Below are 19190 nucleotides of genomic sequence, written 5' to 3'. Positions count from 1 at the left end.
CTATCCTTGAGTAGCTATTTTTTAAAAACCACTTAAACACAAATCATTTTGTTAGTCATCAGCCTTCATCAAATGGTATCCATTTTCATAATGAGAATAGATCCACGTGCCTAAAGTTAGCAAATTAATTAGCAGATACAACCAATATAAATTAAAGAATCTGCAGACAGTAGAGGTGCTGGGAAGTTAGAATGAGCGCGTCTGAGACTAAATAATTTATCTCTGTGTCCCCAGGGCCAGTAGGTACTCAGTAAATGTTTGTGGAATTGATTTGAATTCAGCCTTTTGAGCGACATTTAACCAGCAAAGCATTTTCTCCCTAAATTTACTATTTTCTAAAGCATGCTTCTTCCTCCCTCCCAAACCCTGAATATACCCCATTAACCCCTTTTAGGGGAACATCACATGATCTTAAAAGCATTTTCCCACCTCACTTTTGAAAACAGTGCACTAATTTTTGCTATGGAGGTAATGCCTTGGGAACAGAAGTTCTGACATGAGCCATATTAGGAACGTCTGACTGTGCCTTTCTGTAAAAAATATACTGTACTGTACAGAATTTAACAAAATCAGCAGTAAAAACTTGAGCTATGATACATTCTTTAAAAAACAAGCTTATGACAGGAGCCAAATAAATACACAGCAGAAAATTTCCCAAAGCCTCAATTGTCTTCGAATATTAGGAAACTCCTGTCTTGGGATAAATTTCCAGATCCACCAGATCACCTACAGAACAGTGGGCAGGTTTGAGCAGGCCACTCTTCTGTGCAAATCTCCTCCTGCATACCCAAGCTGCTTGGTGCTCTCATGCACCATGAAGACTGGTTCAGAAAGAACATTTTATGCTTTTAATGGGTGTTAGTTCTGATCATGGAGCTAGACTAGAGTTACTGAGGAAACATTCTTGATCTACCAATAAATATTGTCCTAGGAATTGGTTGAGGGAATATTCTCTTGTCAAGCAAGTTTTGGAGTTACTGAGAAATCTTTCTTTTCTGCTTTAAGTCAAGGGTAATTCCTCCATCTGAGATGCCCTTTCCCTGTGGTCATCTGGGGCCCCCCCAGTTTCTTCCAGGCTTCACTTCCTCTATGAAGACTCTGGTGAGCCAGGTGGAGGTGACCACACTCCTCTGTGTTCCCACTGAGTCTGTGCTGACTGTTTTGAGAAACTGAAGGCAAGAAAAAGGCCTGGTTTAAGTTAGCCTAGCAGAGGGTAGAAAATATATTTAGAGCCTTAACCTCCAAACTGAGAAATCAGAAATTAATTTTTATTTAATTATAACTCAAGAAATACTGATCAAGTACTCCTACTACACTGGACACTCTGCTCAGAAGCCTCTCAAATGCATCTCTGCCTCTACAGTCTACTGGAAACCAGCACGAGAGTGATTTTGGTGCCAGATTTGCTCTCAGACTCATCTGTGAGGTCTCCCAGAATAGGAAGCATTTATAATAGGGTCATATCATGCCAAAATGCTCAGATGGCACAGAATGCATGAAGTTAACATGTTTCATTCTCATGAGCTCATTTGCTCCTTGGAAACAAATGGGCAGATTCCTGCTTTACAGGCAAGTCAACAAAGGCTAAGAGAACAGAGCTGCCTCTCCTGCCCTTGACGTATTAGCATAGGAAACTCATACAGACTAGAGGATATGAACCCACTGAAACACAGAAGGGACCTCCGCAATGTCCAGCCTCTCCTCCAGGGAAGGTCTTGGCTAGGCTCATTGGCTAATCCCATATGTAAATCCCTTTGAATATTTTAAAGGAAAAATACCCACATAATACTCTGTATATAAAGTTGCAAATCAAACCTCAAAGATCTAGGTTAACTTCTTCAGATTTGGTGATTGACTTCTTTTTTCTTCTCCCCCAGGGAATAAGTCCATTGTCTCCCAGCATCCAATGAGTTGGCAGTATATAGTTGATCTAGTTAACTAGGTGTCTGCCTTCAGGTTTCTTCAGGGAACTAATCAGCTGGCTATCCACAGTCAGTTGGCTATCTTCCACAGTCAGGAGAGTGCCAGAAATCTGATGTAACAGTTTCAGATGATATTTTCTAAAGACTTGGCGTTATTATTTTATTTTTTATTTTTTAGAAAGAGTTTTGCTCTTGTTACCCAGGTTGGAGTGCAATGGTGCGATCTGGGCTCACCATAACCTCTGCCTCCCCAGTTCAAACAATTCTCCTGTCTCTGCCTTCTGAGTAGCTGGAATTACCGGCATGTGCTACCACGCCCGGCTAATTTTGTATTTTTAGTAGAGACAGGGTTTCTCCATGTTGGTCAGGCTGGTCTCAAACTCCTAGCCTTAGATGACCCACCCGCCTCGGCCTCCCAAAGTGTTGGGATTACAGGCGTGAGCCACCATGCCTGGCCAAAACTTGGAGTTATTCTTTAGAGTATGCTGACTGATATTTGATCAGGAAGCATCTAGTGGTGTTCATGTAAGTTTTGAGTGAAGTCTGTCTTGTTTTTCATAGTGTCTTCTGGGTTAAGGTAGCACCCAGAACATAATAGGTGGTCAAGAAAACTCTGCTGAATACAAGCAACTGTTGTATTTTTGATATACATGTAAAACTCATCCTTGCTTATTTTGATATCTGTGTATATAATCAAAAGAAAGGTAGCTTTTCTCATATGCTGTAGATGACATGAAAACCAACTCCTTCTGTGAGAGCATTCATGAGACATACCAACTCTCTGTTAATTTTTTTAGGCAAGGCATGAAAGTATGCGGAAAAATTGGTGAAGGATTTTGCCTCTGAAGGTTTATACTGTTTTCTAGAGCTTTCCTTGGACTTCCTTCAAAGCTCCTGAATTGAAGCAAATTTATGATCAAATTGAACAATAACTGGACCACTGGTGACCATTGTGTAGCAGGAAGGTGTTGAAATATTTCTCTTTCAATCTTGACCTGAGTAGATCATCCATTTGTTTAGTGATCAGTGTCTTAATATTTAGAAACTCACCAATCCTCCAACCCACCATAATAATATATTTGCTCTCTTCAGCCTTTTTCCAGTTAGTACTTTCATCAGTAAGGCACATGAAGTGTGAAATTTTGGGCCCCAAATTTCATAGCTAAACCATTGTCCCTGCGGAATGCCCCCTACTCCCGGCCCCAAGAAAACCCCTGGTTGTAATTACATTTGAACGAAGAAAATTAGGAACTCGGTGGCAGAGGACTTTCACATAATGATATTCGCTCTCCTCCTATAGTAAGAAGGCTCCAAAGAAGGTTTTATCTTCTTTTGTGTAATCCACCAAAGAGATGTCACTGACGTTCACCATGAGCTTGTCCCCTTCTTGCAAGGAGAACATGGCTCCGAGGTAGATGGGCTGGAACCAGTTACTGCCTACTTCACACACAGACTTGGTCCCCATGAGGAGCTGGGTTGGCTCAGGGTAGCTGTCTGTTACCTTGGTGATGACCACAGTGATGGAGTCTGGCTTGTTCGGTCGGCCTGCTTGTCTGATTTCACTGCACTCAGAGGTCATCCCACGGAATGTGACCTGGGAGTAAATGAAGTAGTCTCCCGACTCTGGGATCAGCAGGAATTTGTTGGTATAGTTCATTCGGTTCTTGGTGAAGGCCAGGCCTAGTTCATGTTCCCAGTGCAGAGCTGGGAACTGATTTTTTAAGTGCTGTGTGGGAGTTTGTCTCACAACTGCAAAGACAAGAGAGAGGATTAATTTGCTCATTTGGAAACTGTAGACTTTGCTAAAAAAGGGTCTCATATCATTTTCAAAAAAGACTAAAGTGATTGAATATACCTAACAGCTAAAAACTGCTTTGGGGAGGAACGAATGAAGAATATGTGACTGGACAAACACATTTGTTCAAAGAGAATAGTATCTTGGACTAGTGACCTGGGGCAAATTACTTTGCCTTTCTGAGACTGAGTGGTCTGACCTGAAAATTTTTAATTTTACCTGAGACCTATGATCCTGGAGAACAGTGAAAGTTAAGGAATCCCCCTATTCTTCTGTGTTTAGGAAAATGGCTTGCTGCAAGAATTATCCTTTCCCAAATGACTCCAATAAAACTAACGAATGCCTCTCTTGTTTACCTATGACAAGGCCAGGCACCAGACCTTTCAAATTCCCATTCTTTGCCCTGTGAGTAATTGACTGAACTGTTTTATCTCCATTCATCAATTGGAACAAAACACTTGTCTTACAGGCATGAGGTAAGTGATAGAAACTTGGCATCTCCCTGGTCCTAATCCTCACTCAGAGCTCACCACAAATAATTTCCTCTTAGTCAAATGATAACACCAATGTCTTGGGCCACAAGGATATCCCCCTGCAGATTGCAAATTTTCTTATAGGTCAGGAGGGTATGCTTCCTTTTTAACCTTCTAGGTTTTCAATGGATTCTAACATATCCTTCTGTACTGTCTTGCTCTTTCCTCTGGAGTCTCAGAGGTATAGGAACTCTAGGTATGAGGTGCATGGGATTTCTACACTAGACTTGGAAAGTTGGCCAACTGGTGATAGTATGGAATTTCTCTTGATTTCCATACACCGATGAAAATTCTTTGGAAACACCTCCCTGAAGGTAAATGTTTAGTTACATCATCTTGAATAGGGCACAGATGAAGTAGATAAATTGGCAACTCTGGGGACTTTTTGTCTGTGACCAGATCCAGAATTACTTGCAGCTCTGAGTTGGAGAGAAGTCATTTCTGAATGACTCAGTGTATAAATGAGAGAGAGAGAGAGACAGGAGAGAAAGAAAGAGGGCTGATAGAATCTGAAAGAAAATGTCCAAGAGATATGGGCCTTTGGACCCCCCACAGGGAAGAAGACATCCAAAAAACCCTCCACTGAGACACCTGCACTCACATGCTTATTGCAGCACTATTCACAATAGTAAAAATATGGAATCAACCTAAGTGTTCATCAACAGATGAGTGGATAAAGAAAACGTGTGTGTGTGTGTACACACACACATATGTATACACACACACACACACACACACACACACACACTGGAATATTGAGGGGAGGAGTCTCTTACCAAGGAATGTAGTTTTCAGTTTAAGCCCCTAGAATGAATTTTGCTAAACTGCTGAAAGAAATCTCAGGATTCTGGCCCATGGTCTCCCGTAAAACACAGCAGGGAGGCTTACCTGTCAGGTGTGCCCTTGGCTTATCTCCATCTGCTCTAAGAGGTGCATCTGTAAGAAAAGGAGAAATGTGCTTCATATGAGACAAAGGGTGACTGAAATGAAGATGGCCCTTTGTGAGTTGCACGGTGCCTATGATAGGAGAGAAACCTTGATCTCTTCCAGCTTGGTCCAGTGCCACTCCTTGCAGGATTTTGGATTGGAATGTGGCACCCGCAGCAAGCACCAACAAGAACAGGAAGACTCAGAAGAAAGAGTCTTGAACACAAATGAATCTTGGCCCCATGGGTTTGGGCAAGTTTATCTAGCCTGCCTGAGATGCTGTTTTCTCATCTCATCTAAGATGGGCACAATATAGATGGAGGTGCTTAGCATGAACTTTGCACATGGCCAATGCTCAATAAAGCACAACCCACTGCTCCTTCCCTCAAACTTCCTTCATGGGAGTGAACTGGCTTTTTGCCTTCTTCCATGGTCCCTTTAACTATATTCACTGAATAGATGACCCAAAAGAAATGGGACGAGGAGTGGATGGGAACTATTCTTTAGCTATATGACCTTGGTGGATCCTTTTCCCTCTCTGGGCCTCTGTTTGCCTATTAGTTCTGGAGAAGACCTTAGAATTTCCCTTTGGTTATCAGAAACTATTATGTTGGATTAGGCATGGTCTAATTGCAGTTATAAATATGGTATTGCTGATGATAAAAAGCAATTGCATACTTTTGATGTGCTAGACATTGTTCTAACCCCTTTATAGGAATTATCTGATTTAATTCACATTAACCCTGTTGAGTAGGATCTAGCATAACCATTTTTACAGGTGAGTAAATGCAGGCAGAGACAGGTGAAATTATTTTCCCAAAGTCACACTGCTAGTAGCTTCCAGAGTTGGGGTTTGAGTTCAGGCCATCAGCTCCACAGTCCACGCACTTGGCCATGGTGCCATTTTGCCTTCTTCGTGCCTGCAGCGGAGCCTCACTTCTCCTCTGGATTTGCATCCCTCAGCTTAGCAACTTATACTTAAAGACTCATCTCTGAAATTCCTACATATAGAACCACTAGAAATGTTCTTGTTCCCCACAAGGAAAGGCATTGAAGATGAGCATACTTACAAACTTGCTGATGTGAAGGTGCAAACTCCTGTCCTTTTAGATCCTATTGGGAAAGAAAGCATAGTTTAGACCAACTGTGGTCCTTTTGATCCCAACACTCACACAGCTGCCCATAGCACAGGTATGATTACAAAGCTTCTGCTGCCCAGCCTGGGTACTCTGTGATGAGGGAAATGAGAATGAAAATATTTTTGTTGATGGGAATCTTGCCTCTCTGCTGTCCACTTTCCTCCCCTGACACTTCTAATGACCTTCCTCTCTTTTAGGCTTGTCTTGAAGCTCAACTTTAAGGTTCTTTTTTTGAGAGCTTTTCCTGTTCTATTCTAGGGGAACTCAGCACCTTGTCTATGCTTTTGTTATTTGAACAAATAATGGCACTTGCTTTGTTTTCTTTTCTCTACCATAATTTAAAAACTGGGACTCTTCTTAAAAATGATACAGAAAAGGAAATAATGACTATATTCTTTTCATCAGCCTCAACAATTCTTCCTTGTTTCTATGCAATACATAAAGACTTTTTAAATGACTGCTACCCTAGTTTGTGAGCTATTTCAGATACCACATGATGGTGGAAGAGTAAATGCCTTGGAGACAGACAGATCTGAATTTAAATCCTTGTTCTATCATTTATTAACAATATGACCTTGAGCAAGACTTTTCCTCTCTGAGCTTTGGTGTCTTTATTTCTAAGGTGGGAATAATAACACACTTAGCCTTAAATTACTCATAGGATTGAGGTGAAGAGCAAATCAGAAAATCTGTGAGTCGGTACAAAGAATGCATGGATAATGAAGGAACCACCACTCACATACCTGAGCATAAAGCTTAATAGCAAAAGTATGCTCTTAGCTTAGAAATAATATCATGCATTGGACTATTATACATGGTTGATGGGAATATAAATTAGTATAGCCACTATGGAAAATAGTATGGAATTTCTCAAAAAAACTAAAAATAGAACTACCATACAATCTAGCAATCTCACTACTGGGTATGTATTCAAAAGAAAAGGAATGAATATATCAAAGGGATACTTGCACTCACATGCTTATTGCAGGACTATTCACAATAGTAGAGATATGGAATCAATCTGATACACATCTCTATCAAGATATAGATGGAAGGATAAAGAAAATGTGGTACATATAAACAATGGAATACCATTTGGCATAAAAAATGAAATCATCTTATTTGCAGCAACATGGATAGAACTGGAGGTCATTATGTTAAGTGAAATAAACCAGACATAGACACATTTTGCACGTTCTCATTGATATGTGGGAGCTAAAAGAGTTGGTCTCATGGGGGTAAAGAGTTGAACGACAGACAATAGGGGCTGGGAAGGGTGGGTGAGTGGGAGAAGACGGGGATGAAGTGAGGTTAGACAATGGGTACGAATGTACAGTTTGATAGAAAGTTTAAGTTCTAATGTTTGATAGCAGAGTATGGTGACAATAGTTAGCAACTATATATTACACTGTACATTTCAAAGTAGCTAGAAGAGAAAACTTGAAATGTTCCCAACACATAGAAATGATAAATACTCAAAGTGATGGATACCCCTCAATACCCTGACTTGATCATTACACATTTTACATATGTAAAAAAAATCACATGTACCCCACACATATATAAAATATTATGTATCAATAAAAATAAAAATAAAGCAAAATTTATGATATTAAAAAAAGCCTTCTCTAATATGATTTCGACTCAACCCAATCTTCTGATTTGGTTTTTGTTGCTACACAATCTCCACTAATAGAGTGATCCTCTTATTATATGAACACTTGATCTATTTTACGTCTCAAAATGTGTGTATCGTGAGTGTATAATCAGGTTCTATGATTTCCATATCTGCAGATTCAACCAACTGTGGATCAAAAATATTTGAAAAAAATTACAGCCATGAAAAATAATGCAAATAACAAACAATATAGCATAGCAACCATTTATATAGCATTTACACTGTATTAGGTATCATAATTAGTCTACAGATGATTTAAAGTACATAGGAGGATGTGACTAGGTTATGTGCAAATACTATGCATTTTATATCAAGGACTTGAGCATCTGTACATTTTGATATCCATTGGGGTCCTGAAATCAATCCCCGTGGATGCTGAGGGAGGACTGTCTCATGAATGAGGAACTGTGTGTCTGTGTGAGTGTGAGAGAATACAGCTCCATCAGTGGGGAGACTATATTGACGTGTTTTAGCATCTGTGCACGTGTTTGTGGTGTGGCATCATATGTTTGGATGTCTTGCTATCTGCCTGTGTAATCATGTAGATTTAATTGTGTCATTGCTGAGCCTAGGTCTATGAGCAGGTCTGTGATATCAGTGATCTTGTTAGAGCTGGGACATGCAGCCTTTTTTTCACTCCCAGGTCATGCTACCTAACCTCTACTAGAAGCCCTTTGAGGGCAGAAATCTTGTCTTCGAATGACTAACTGACTTTATGGTCTCTCCAGCCCCTTTCCATCCACTTCTCAATTCTGTTAAAGCCACCATTACTGCTTTCTCTCAATTACCAGACCTGAAATTTTCTTTTTTTCTTCTTCCACAAAACCAAGGGCTGTCACTTCTATTTTGCAGTGTTTCTCATGGGGTTTCAATTCCAGGCCTTGGCTTGCTGCTCTTCTGGATTCTTTCATCAGCCCCTGGCAGGGTCTTTGTACTTCTGTTTTCTCCTTTTCCTTGATCTATTTCCTGGCCAGCCTTCAGAGGGCTTTTTCTAAAGCATCACTTTGTCTAGATACTATGCTGCTCATAAACCTTCAATGACTCCTCATGGCCCTTCAGACCCAGTCCAATCTCATTTTGTCTTGGCATTCAAAGTCCTAATTTATCATCCCAGTATTGCTATCCATTATTTACTTCTCTCTAAGCCCTCTGTGTTCCAAGCCATGAGAGGCAACCACTGTGAACTGATTCAAGGTATCTGAAGAAACAGAGTAAGTGTAGTTACTTTATTGAATGAGTATTCATTCAATAAAGACTCTGGGACACAAAGACCTGGCCCAGAAATGGGAGAATCAGAAGAAATTGCCCCTGAACAGAGTCTTGCAGGTCTTGCAGGTATTAGCCAGATGATAAAAGAGGTAATGACCATTCCAGACAAGGCCAACAGCTTGCACAATAGCAAATGCCTCAATACCCTGCATCTGTGATGTGGTGTCATATGTATGGATACGACATGTAAGGAGGCTCAACAGGACACGGGGGTAGTTGGAAAACATCAAGACTTTCTGCTGGGAATTGAATACATTATGTGCATTTAGCACAGGGTCATGAGTACGGCAGTCTTTGAAAACCTAAGCCCAATTGCTGTGATCACTTATCCAGAATCAATAACTTGGATGGTCTTGAGGGAGTGGAGAAGCAGCCCAGAAATGAACTTATTCTGTAGCCTATTGTCTTCCTTGATATTGACAGAGCTGAAGGAATTGATCCTTTGACAAGGCAGAAAACTGAAGGTGGAGTTCTCAAAGAGAATCAGAGAGATCTTGATTGCATCTGCTGGTGTAGGAAAGGTACCTGCCCTGGTTGGCCTTCTTTTGATTTATCTAATTCTCTGCTGAGAAATTTTGAATATCCTGCTTGTCTTTGGCTAAGATGACACTCAGCTAAGAGTTTACAACATTCCTTCTTGACTCAGAATCCCATTGTCATTAGCATGTATCTGAGCTGTGGACACATTTCCCTGTTTGCTCTGCTGGACTTCTATAACTTGGGCACACACTTTATTTTCATATATGGATAGACAAACATGGTCCAGTGTGTCACTAAACATCTGGAGGTGGTGACTGAGCCTGTTGGCAGATGTTGAAGACTACAACATTCCAAGAGTCCACAAGAAGGACGTCATTTGAAACTCTTTCTCCAAGAACAACATCTAAACCTTCCGTTGCTGCTTCTCTTAGTAACAACTCTGTCTATCACAGGAGGAAAATTATTGTGAAAGGAAGCAGTAATGAATGAGGAAGAAATTTGACAGGATGGAATAATAGCTTATTTGGGAAAAGGTTTATGTACTACAGTTGTCCCAATGCCTGCTCTCAGGCTGGTTCCTGGGAACACCAGGCCAATGCAATGTCTTCTGTGTTCCAGCCCTGACTCATCTCCATCACTTCTCATTTTTCTGGGGGCACCAAAGAGATGTTGGCTCCTGAGAGGTGCTGGTCATGGCAACATGAGCCTCCAATTGAATTGACATAGCGTCTGATAGTGAAGATTATTCCTCTGTACATATATTCTCAAACCACTGGCTGAGATCCAGGATCCAATTTTATTATTTATTTGTGTGCTTATGACTTTTCTCACTGTGAAAATTCAATCTGCCTACATGTGGGGACCTGTATTCCTAGTGCCTCAGACAGTGCCTGGCACTTTTGCCAGATTATCCAACTGGCAAAATGCACAGATTGTCAGGCATCAGGAAGACAGAGGCAGACAAAGAGAGTCAGAGAAGGGGTGAGGATGCAGTGACTTCAGCCAGAGTTTTACAATCCAAAAATCTAGGAAAGACAACTTTTTGTTCCTATTAAAAATGTTCCTATTAAAAATGTTTAGTACTAGGGCCTCTAAAGGTCTTCATCATGTTCTGTGTGGAGCACAGCTGTGGCTCTAGAAAGATTTGTTGTAAGTGGCAAGGCTTAGCCAGGAGCCAGAGTCAGAAAAAGCAAATGTGTATGGCCATGGGCATGCATCTCAGAGGGAGATGGGATGCTTGCTCCCACCAGCATATGTTAGGCCCAGCAAAAAACAGCTGGTACTTCCCTTCATCTACCCTCCTTAGTTCTTGTAGGTCAGGGAACTTTTCCTCTCATTTGCTTTTTTTTTTTTTTGTATGTCGACTGGTAATCCCTGACTCCAACTAACCATGGTCTGTTACTATAGGTATTTTTGGAATTACTTTAATTGTTTAAATTGAGTAGAAGAAAGCAGAAAGAGGAGATTGAAGTTTAGTTGAATGCTTCCCAGGTGCCAGGTCCTGTATTGGGCATTTATGTGTCTGCCTCATCTAATACTCCAGTTACTTTTAAAGGAGGGGTCAGCATCACCTTTTCGTGGCTTAGAATGGCATGAAAAGAGGTCAAGCAACTGTCCGAGGTCAAAGAGTGCATGGAGGGCTTGGGATCTGAACCTTTAGAACAAGTACAGACCCTGGCACATATCAGGAGCTTCATAAACATTAGCTGAATGTACAATAGATGAACAAGCCTGAAGCAAGATAGTCTTTGAGATTTCCTGGCATTTCCCCAGAAAAATCCCCTAAGTGTATTTTAACTAATGATCCACGTAGCCTTTCCTCTCAGGTACTATAGTCACTCTCTATCTCTATTCACAAACAGGGAGAGATATTCATCTCTTGCTGTCGTAAATGCTGTAATTGCAAAGGCATAAATGTTTTATGACCCAAAACATCCTCCCAGCACTTCCAGGAGAAATATGCAGAAGTTTGCCTCTTTGCCTCTTCCTTTTGCTTCTCCCTGTTTATACTTGCACAAAGATAATGCCAACCTGGAAATGTTTTATTCTGAGGTCATTTCATTTCATCATCCTCCAAGGTGCCCTGGATAGGGCTTTATGTGCAACGTTCAGCACAGTGCAAAGCAACGATGCTGGTGTTTACAGCTGAGCAAATTTGGAAATTCCAGCTCCATTATTTCCTGGTGCTCTGATTTTGACATGTCACTTGACCTCAATGGAACTATTTCCTCATCAATAAAAGCAGACGATAATTCTTTCCTCCCAGGTCTATTGTGATGGCTCAGAAAGGCCACATACATAAGGTTGATTTTCCTTCTTTCTTTGGGCTCAGTGTGTGATTGTAGGCTGTATTGTTGGTTCTGCACATCCTCCTTTTGGTCTTACGACTTCAGTTGTACAAGAAGTCACCCTTGTATCTCTTTATCACAAGGAGTAGATTTGGATGCTTTAGGAGCTCTGGGAGGCATCTGCTTTTCACCAAGGACAGACACTCGATAGGCTTCCTCAGGCTTTTGAACTTCTGCCCTTTCAGAACGCAAATGGGTTGAGGGAATAGAATTTATGCCCTACCCACTTCACATCCCCCGCTTGTTGCTGCTGTCAGCTACAAGGAGGGGTCAGGCTGGGAGATGACCTCTTGTAGCCAGTGTGTGGTCTGCAGTGTGTGCTCCATTGGGTGGGGATGCAGGAGCTCTCCAAGCCGCCCTGGCACTCAGCAATATGTTCACTTTAAATGGATTCCGCCGTTACCAGCTGCAATATGTTCACGTTCAATATTCAATATGTCTGCCATTACCAGCTGCAATATGTTCACGTTGAATGGATTCTGCCGTTACCAGCTGCAAGCTGCCCGGATGTCCGAGATTCACAGCCAGGCTTGCTCGCCCTTCCTGCCTCTGTGCTTCCTCAGTGCACCTTTACTACTTCTGGTTTCCCTTCCTTTTGCCCACAACCTGATCTTTGGAGTGAATATCTTCCAGGTATGCTGATGCTTCCTGAGGTTACAGCAGGGGAATCTTCATCGAGCGATAAGAGGTCTGCAATTTATAAAGTACTTTTATCTCAACTACCTGTTTGTTTTCTCTAGACAAGACTGAAAGAGATTATCATGATCCATCATCCTTCCGAAAGAGGAAATAACTTGAGTGAGATAAGAGGGCTCATCCCAGGTGGAGTAGGGATGGGGGAGGGAATCACGTCTGCTGAGCATCTACTCTATGACAGCAGCTTTCTGGACATTTTGCAGAATTCTCACCCTAGTGCTATATAGAAAGTGTATTAATCTCCTCATTTTATAGACAGCGAGTCTATGTCCCAGGGAGATCTAGTACCTTACCTGCCCTTCCAACCCTCCCTCCATCCAGAAAACACTTAGTGCTTTCTGTGTGCCAGGTACAGATAGGTGCCCGCAGGGGAGGAAGAGGACTGGCATTTATTGAGCACTTACTATGGGGTAGGCGCTTTTCATAGTTAAACCCTCCTGCCTATTCCAGGAGGTGAACACTTGGTTGGACTTATTCCCAGAGGCAGACAACATGGTGATTAGGATAAATATATAGAGTGGATTTAAATCTTAGTGTCACATTCTTTAACTGTGTCGCTGGGCACATTGTTTAGCCTTTCTAAACCTCAGCTTTATCATCTCTAAAATGTGGATAATAATAGTAGTTTCCTCATTGTGCGATTTCCATTGTTAACTGAGATGATGCATGCAGTATTGATAGCAAACAAGTACTGCACATGTTTACCTACCAGATACCATGCTAGATGCTTTATAGGTGTGATCTCATGTACTTGTCTCAAAACCTTTAATATGAAAAAATTTAGCGTGGTTTCTGCTACATAATAAGTTATTAAGAGGTCGCAGCTGTGATGTGGTGGAGCCACGGCTTTTCCTCAAGTCTGTGTGACTCTGAAGCCCAAGCCATCACTACATGACCCTATTGGTCTGATTGGAGAGCAGGAGGCCTCAGGGGGGAAGAATGGTTCAGGGAATAAAAGTCATGAGCATTGTAGAGATTTTCAGGAAGGTGTGGAAGTGAGGTTGGAGGAAACCAAGGAGAATGTGGGGAGAGTGTGCAGATGATGCTAGAAGTGGGACTGAAAAGGGAAGGACTGAAAAGGTTGGGCAGTGGTTAAATGCTGGGCAGGAATGCCTCCTATGGCATCCCTGAGGATTCATTGTGCGGTACTGAGTGCCACTGCTGGGCTTGGGCTGAATCACCTTGGTGCATTCTGCTTTGCCTGCACAGACTCCATGTGCCAGAACTGTGTCCAGAGAGGATGGAAGCCTGGTCTCAGGGGACCTGGGCCAGAGTAGGGCCTGTGGACCCAATCTGAGGGCAGTGGAAGATACTGTAGGGCCCAAAGAATACCCAGCCTACAGGGCTGTCAAGTGCAGCCAGGTAAAGAATGGATTGAGAAATTAGTGGGGGTTGGGAGGCAAGACCTGGGTGGGGAATGAAACAGAGAGACAGCTCATAAACATGGACCAAGAATCCCTCTAGCATCAACACCTACTCTCTGGCCAGGCGACGGCAAATTCCAGGGCAGGTGAAGAAGTTGTCCTCTATGATGTAATTTCCCTGAGCAGGGAAATTCCCTGATCCTAATAAAAATAATTGTTAACATTTACTAATCCCTCACTCCATGACAGACACTGCAAATACTTTATTTGTAATTATCCCCATTTCACACATAAAGAAGCCGAGGCCCGAAACGGTTAAAAGTAACATGGTTAAGAAGTGTCTAGGCCAGAATTCAAACTGGGTTTTACCTTTCAACCCTCAACTCTTCCAAGATACATTTGCCTAATATTCTGCAGAAATCTAAAGGTCCTAACAGGTTTTATTATTTCTATACTTTTTTTGTATAGGTAGCGTACACATTTTGTATGAAAGAGGCTAGGTTTATAAAAGACTCCCTCCTTCCCTTGTTGACAAGCTGCCCAGTTTTCTACCTGGATGCTGGCAGAATTACCAATTTCTTTTGTGCTCTTCCTGAGATATAATATGTGTTTACAAACATGTTCATATCAGTAAATATTTTCATTAAATGAATGTACCATATTATATATACTGTTATGCACTTTTTTTTTTTCCAGTTAACTTGTGTGTAATGGGTTGTATTTGCTTGGCTGCATAAGAGGGTAAAATATCTGTCTTTGCCATCTCTTGGTAGATTGCCTGTGATGTGCATCACATTCTGGTTTAATGCTTATTCAACAATAAAACTGTTTTCTTCCTCCACTACCTTTGTGGACAGGATTTCTAGGTTGGGAGAAGTATTTGTTTTTGTTTTTGTTTTTGTTTTTGAGACGGAGTCTTGCTCTGTCACCCAGGCTGGAGTGCACTGGTGCGATCTCAGCTCACTGCAACCTCCACTTCCCGGGTTCAAGTGATTCTCCTGTCTCAGCCTCCTGAGTAGCTGGGACTACGGGCACCTGCCACCACGCCCGGCTAATTTTTGTATTTTTGGTAGAGACAGGGTTTCACCATGTTAGCCAGGATGGTCTCGATCTCCTGACCTCATGATCCACCTGCCTCGGCCTCCCAAAGCGCTGGGATTACAGGCGTGAGCCACTGCGCCCGGCCAGATTTTGTTTTTAATTGTATTTCTGTAACATAAGCATGCTGTGCTAGCTCTCTGATTCTTAATTCTCTCTTTGGAAAAACACAGGTAGCCTCACTCTCTGCTGGGCCAGGAGTTCTCGATGGGTGACTCTACGGGTGACATAAGATTTGCCGTGTGAAGTTCCTCACTGAGAGAGGGGTGAGGCTCAGTAACTGGTATAGTTGTAGTAATAGTTTTCTCCATGGTTTTACTGATCTCCTTCTTCCTTTGATCCATAGTGTGGCCACCTGGCACTTGGAACAGCACAAACATGGCTGCCTGAATGCACAGGGAAGGAGGTCAGATGGTCCAGTTTCAAATCATGGCTCTGTCACCGACTACAGGTACGGATTTGGGCAAATCTCTTCAGTCCCCTGGGCCTCAGTGTCCCTATCTGCAAAATTAGGTGCTTTAGGCTAGCTGACCTTCAAAGGCCTTGTTATCTCCAAAGACCTGCGATCATCTGACTGGTTTTTATCCATAATGGGGTCTGTGATCTGGACCTCAGCCACAGCATCTAGCCCAGGTGCCTTCCTTCCCTCCTCCAGAAAGCTTTTCCTGAACCACCCCTATCCCTGTGACTGGGCCAGGAGAACATCTGGAATTCCATAGTGCCTCTCTGTTGAAATAGCCTACTTCCTGAGGCGAACATCAAATTTTCTCAGTAGTTGCCTGGTGCCTGGGGTAGAGTGATGATCACATCACAGCCACTATGTGCATGTAGCTCTCCCCACATTTCCAACATACACAATGCTCCTCCTGCACACGCCTTATTGGTGCTGTCAGAGTATTGATATTAATATCCCCTTTGGAGAAAAGGAAAAAGGCTCAAAGAAATGAAGCCACATGCCTATTTTCATAGCCGGAAGTGAGCCATATTTCACTGTATGTTTACCCAAGCTCTCCTTAGTGCCTTGGTTTTCCCTCCTTGAATCCAGTCTTTTCCCATCTCCTCTGAACCATTTCTTCTCCATCAGTCCCTCCAGATCCCCTCTCAGCCCTTCCCGGGCCCTGCTCTGTCCTGTGAAGCTGACTCCTGGCTCAGCTGCCCCTGGACCTTTGAGCCCTGGCTTCCTGCTGAGCCTGGTCAATGGTTTTGGATTGGAGGCAGGGTGGGGGATGGGGGAGCAGTCAGCATTCCCTCCTTCCTTCTGCGCTCTCGCTGCTGTTTTGGCAGTGACTGCCTTTCTCTCCAGAACCCTTAGGTATTCCAGGCAGGCCCTCTGCTAGGCTTTAGTTGTCTCTGGGTTTCTCTAACACTTCTCCCTCCATGTGCCCTTCACACCAAGGCATGGTCGCTGGTTTCCCACTGTTGCTAGTCCTGGATGCTCCAGCCCTTTCAGTTCCCTTCAATCTGTCTGCATCTCAGCAAAGAGGTCCTTCTTTAAACCCCTTCAAACTCTTTAAATATTCTTCTATAAACACACTTTCTTGAGTGAGCCAGCTGTTTCTTTTCAGACCCTGATTGCTACATGAGCCCAGCCTCACCACCATTTCCCTCTCCTTTTCTTCTGACACACTAAGAAGTTACAGAGCCTGGGCAACCCAGAGCTGCAATCATCCCTACACATCTGCTCTCCAGGAAGATGAGTTTAATGATAATGTAATGGATGGTGTCAGCCTCATTCATTTCTTGAGCATCTGCAATTGGACAGGCACAGTGATAGATTTGGCAGGGTAGCAGTGAGTAAAAAAGACCCCGTGGCTTTCTTCACTGAGCTTCCTGTCTCGTAACAGCGCATGTCTTCATCTCACCTTCTGGCTGGGCAAGTCATGGATCCTCCTTGGACTGTGATGTTCTGCTTGCTGGTTTTCTAGATAGACAAAAGTATTCCTTGCCTTCTGCTGACCAAGGGCTCTCAGACATCATCTTGATGGTGATGGGAACCTGTCATGCCTCTGGGCTTCCTTCAGACCGCAGTGCAGGTTTCTGGAGGCCACTCAGTGTCTCATTCAAGGACAACTGTCTCCTCCTGGCTAAAGAGGGACAGAGTCCCAGAGCACCAACTGGATGCTGCAGCTTGACTTCTAGCGGAAACTGGCCCCTTGGTGGTCAAGGGGTCAAAGTCTGACTTCTCATGACCTGCGGTTCTCCTTTATCATAAACAGCATTTCCGGGTTGTCTGTATATTTCTACATTTTACAAGCAATGGCATCTGGCTATGAACGCTGCTGCCTGAATCACAGTCTGTTTGTTGACCCTGATGGGGCAGCGAGAATTACAGATTTTCCATGGCTTACTCATGGTGTCTATGCTTTGAAGCTGGCCAGGATTGCTTAGAGACGAGGTTTCCAGTTACACCCATTGAAAACCCAATTTTTTTCCCTTTGCAATTTAATACTTTGAAGTGAAATGAAATCAGCCATCATAGATTATGAAGGGGCATTTTTAAAAAGGATATTAATGGAAAGACACATTCCTTAGGTTTTGAGGTACATCTTTGATGTTTCTAGCCAAGAATTATGCTTTCTTCTTGACACCTATCCCTGCCCCTACCATTGTTCTCCCTAGACCGTATATTCTTTTTCTGACTAGGCTTCTCCCAGGCCCCAGCAAGACCTTAGAGATAGATAATAAGGAAGGAGGTTCTTTCTTAAGCTCTAAAAAGGGAAAAAGTTCTAAACCCAAGAAAAAGAGTGGGTAAGAAATTATAGCAGCCACATATAGGAATGTGTATCTATAGCATCATGCTGTTGTGAATTCATTAGCATATAAATAAAATCATAATATATTAGGAGACTCAGAATAATCTATCTCATTAAAAAAATTCCATTTTACATCTTACATAGAATTCTGTACAGAATTATATATCCCAAACTGTTCACAGTGGTCAGTTATAAGAATTATGGGTAATGATAACTTTCTTCCTCTCCTTATATGTATTTTCCAACTTTTTTTCAATGACCATGTGTTAGTTATGTAATTTTAAAAGTTTTTTTCTTAAATAAAAAGAATGTTCCCAAATTACCAGTATACTATGATTAAATTATCTAACAAATATGAGGCTTAAGGTTATTCCCGTATTAAAAGAAGGGACTATTCATTCCCTAGAAATACTGAGAATAAACACCAAATTGAACCTCTCCACCCCTCCCACTCTACATTTCCTCTGCATGTAGAAACAAGAAATGTGATACACCAAGAAACTCTGTCCTCTGTCCAGAGCTGAAATAGTGGCCGCTCCCTGCAGAGAGTCCACTGATCTCCCCCAAGGTCAGAGTGGCATGTGGCTTACCTGGAGCTGCACACAAGCCTCTCCTTGGGCCCGGAGCTGGCTGACAAGCAGGTAGGTGGTGAGCCCTGCAAGGAAGGGGAGCAACACCAGGCAGCAGGTGAGAGCCCAGCATGCGCTGCTGCTCCTGGCCTTGGGCCTGCAGCTGCCGTGCTCTGGCAGCATTTCCACACTGGCTGTCTCCCCAAAGCTCAGTCCCAGATCCTCGGCCATGCTCTTGCTGCTCCTGGAGGCACCTCTGACTCCTGGGCAGAGAGAGCCCCCATTAAATAGAAGACCAGCTCTCACAGTGGGTGACTTAATCACTCAGTCTCCTCCTTCCCTTTTCCTCTCCCCTCCCCTCTTCAAGAGCACACTGTGGCCCTACCCTGCTAGAGAATGTACCGCCTACAACAGAAACCAAGTTTGGTTTAAGGAAAAAAAAAAAAAAAAGAAGAAGGAGAAGAAGAAAGCTTTCCCAAGCATATTTATATACAGTATGATCATGTGCTCCTTCCTTCGTTTACAGAAGGAAGTTAGGAAAGTCCCTGAAGGAGGAGAGAAAGAATTCATCAAGTCAGTGGGTGGGGCAAATTAAAATATACCTGTTCCCTGCACTGGA

General features: G+C 42.7%; 1 protein-coding gene across 1 annotated transcript; it reads right to left on the bottom strand.

Annotated features, from left to right (window-relative positions):
• Nucleotides 1–2099: 2099 nt before the first annotated feature.
• On the bottom strand, nucleotides 2100–18922 carry TNFSF15 (TNF superfamily member 15). Its single transcript, XM_025360805.1, has 4 exons — nucleotides 18593–18922; nucleotides 6248–6290; nucleotides 5139–5186; nucleotides 2100–3671 (listed from the first exon to the last, which is right to left on the bottom strand). Exons 1-4 carry the CDS (start codon nucleotides 18800–18802, stop codon nucleotides 3217–3219), a joined length of 756 nt encoding a protein of 251 aa, XP_025216590.1. The 5' UTR covers nucleotides 18803–18922; the 3' UTR covers nucleotides 2100–3216.
• Nucleotides 18923–19190: the final 268 nt, after the last annotated feature.

This window comes from Theropithecus gelada, chromosome 15, assembly GCF_003255815.1.
Source record: "Theropithecus gelada isolate Dixy chromosome 15, Tgel_1.0, whole genome shotgun sequence".
Lineage (NCBI taxonomy): Eukaryota > Metazoa > Chordata > Mammalia > Primates > Cercopithecidae > Theropithecus > Theropithecus gelada.
The sequence above is the reverse complement of the archived record's forward strand: the minus strand, read 5'-3'. Positions and strand labels throughout refer to the sequence as shown.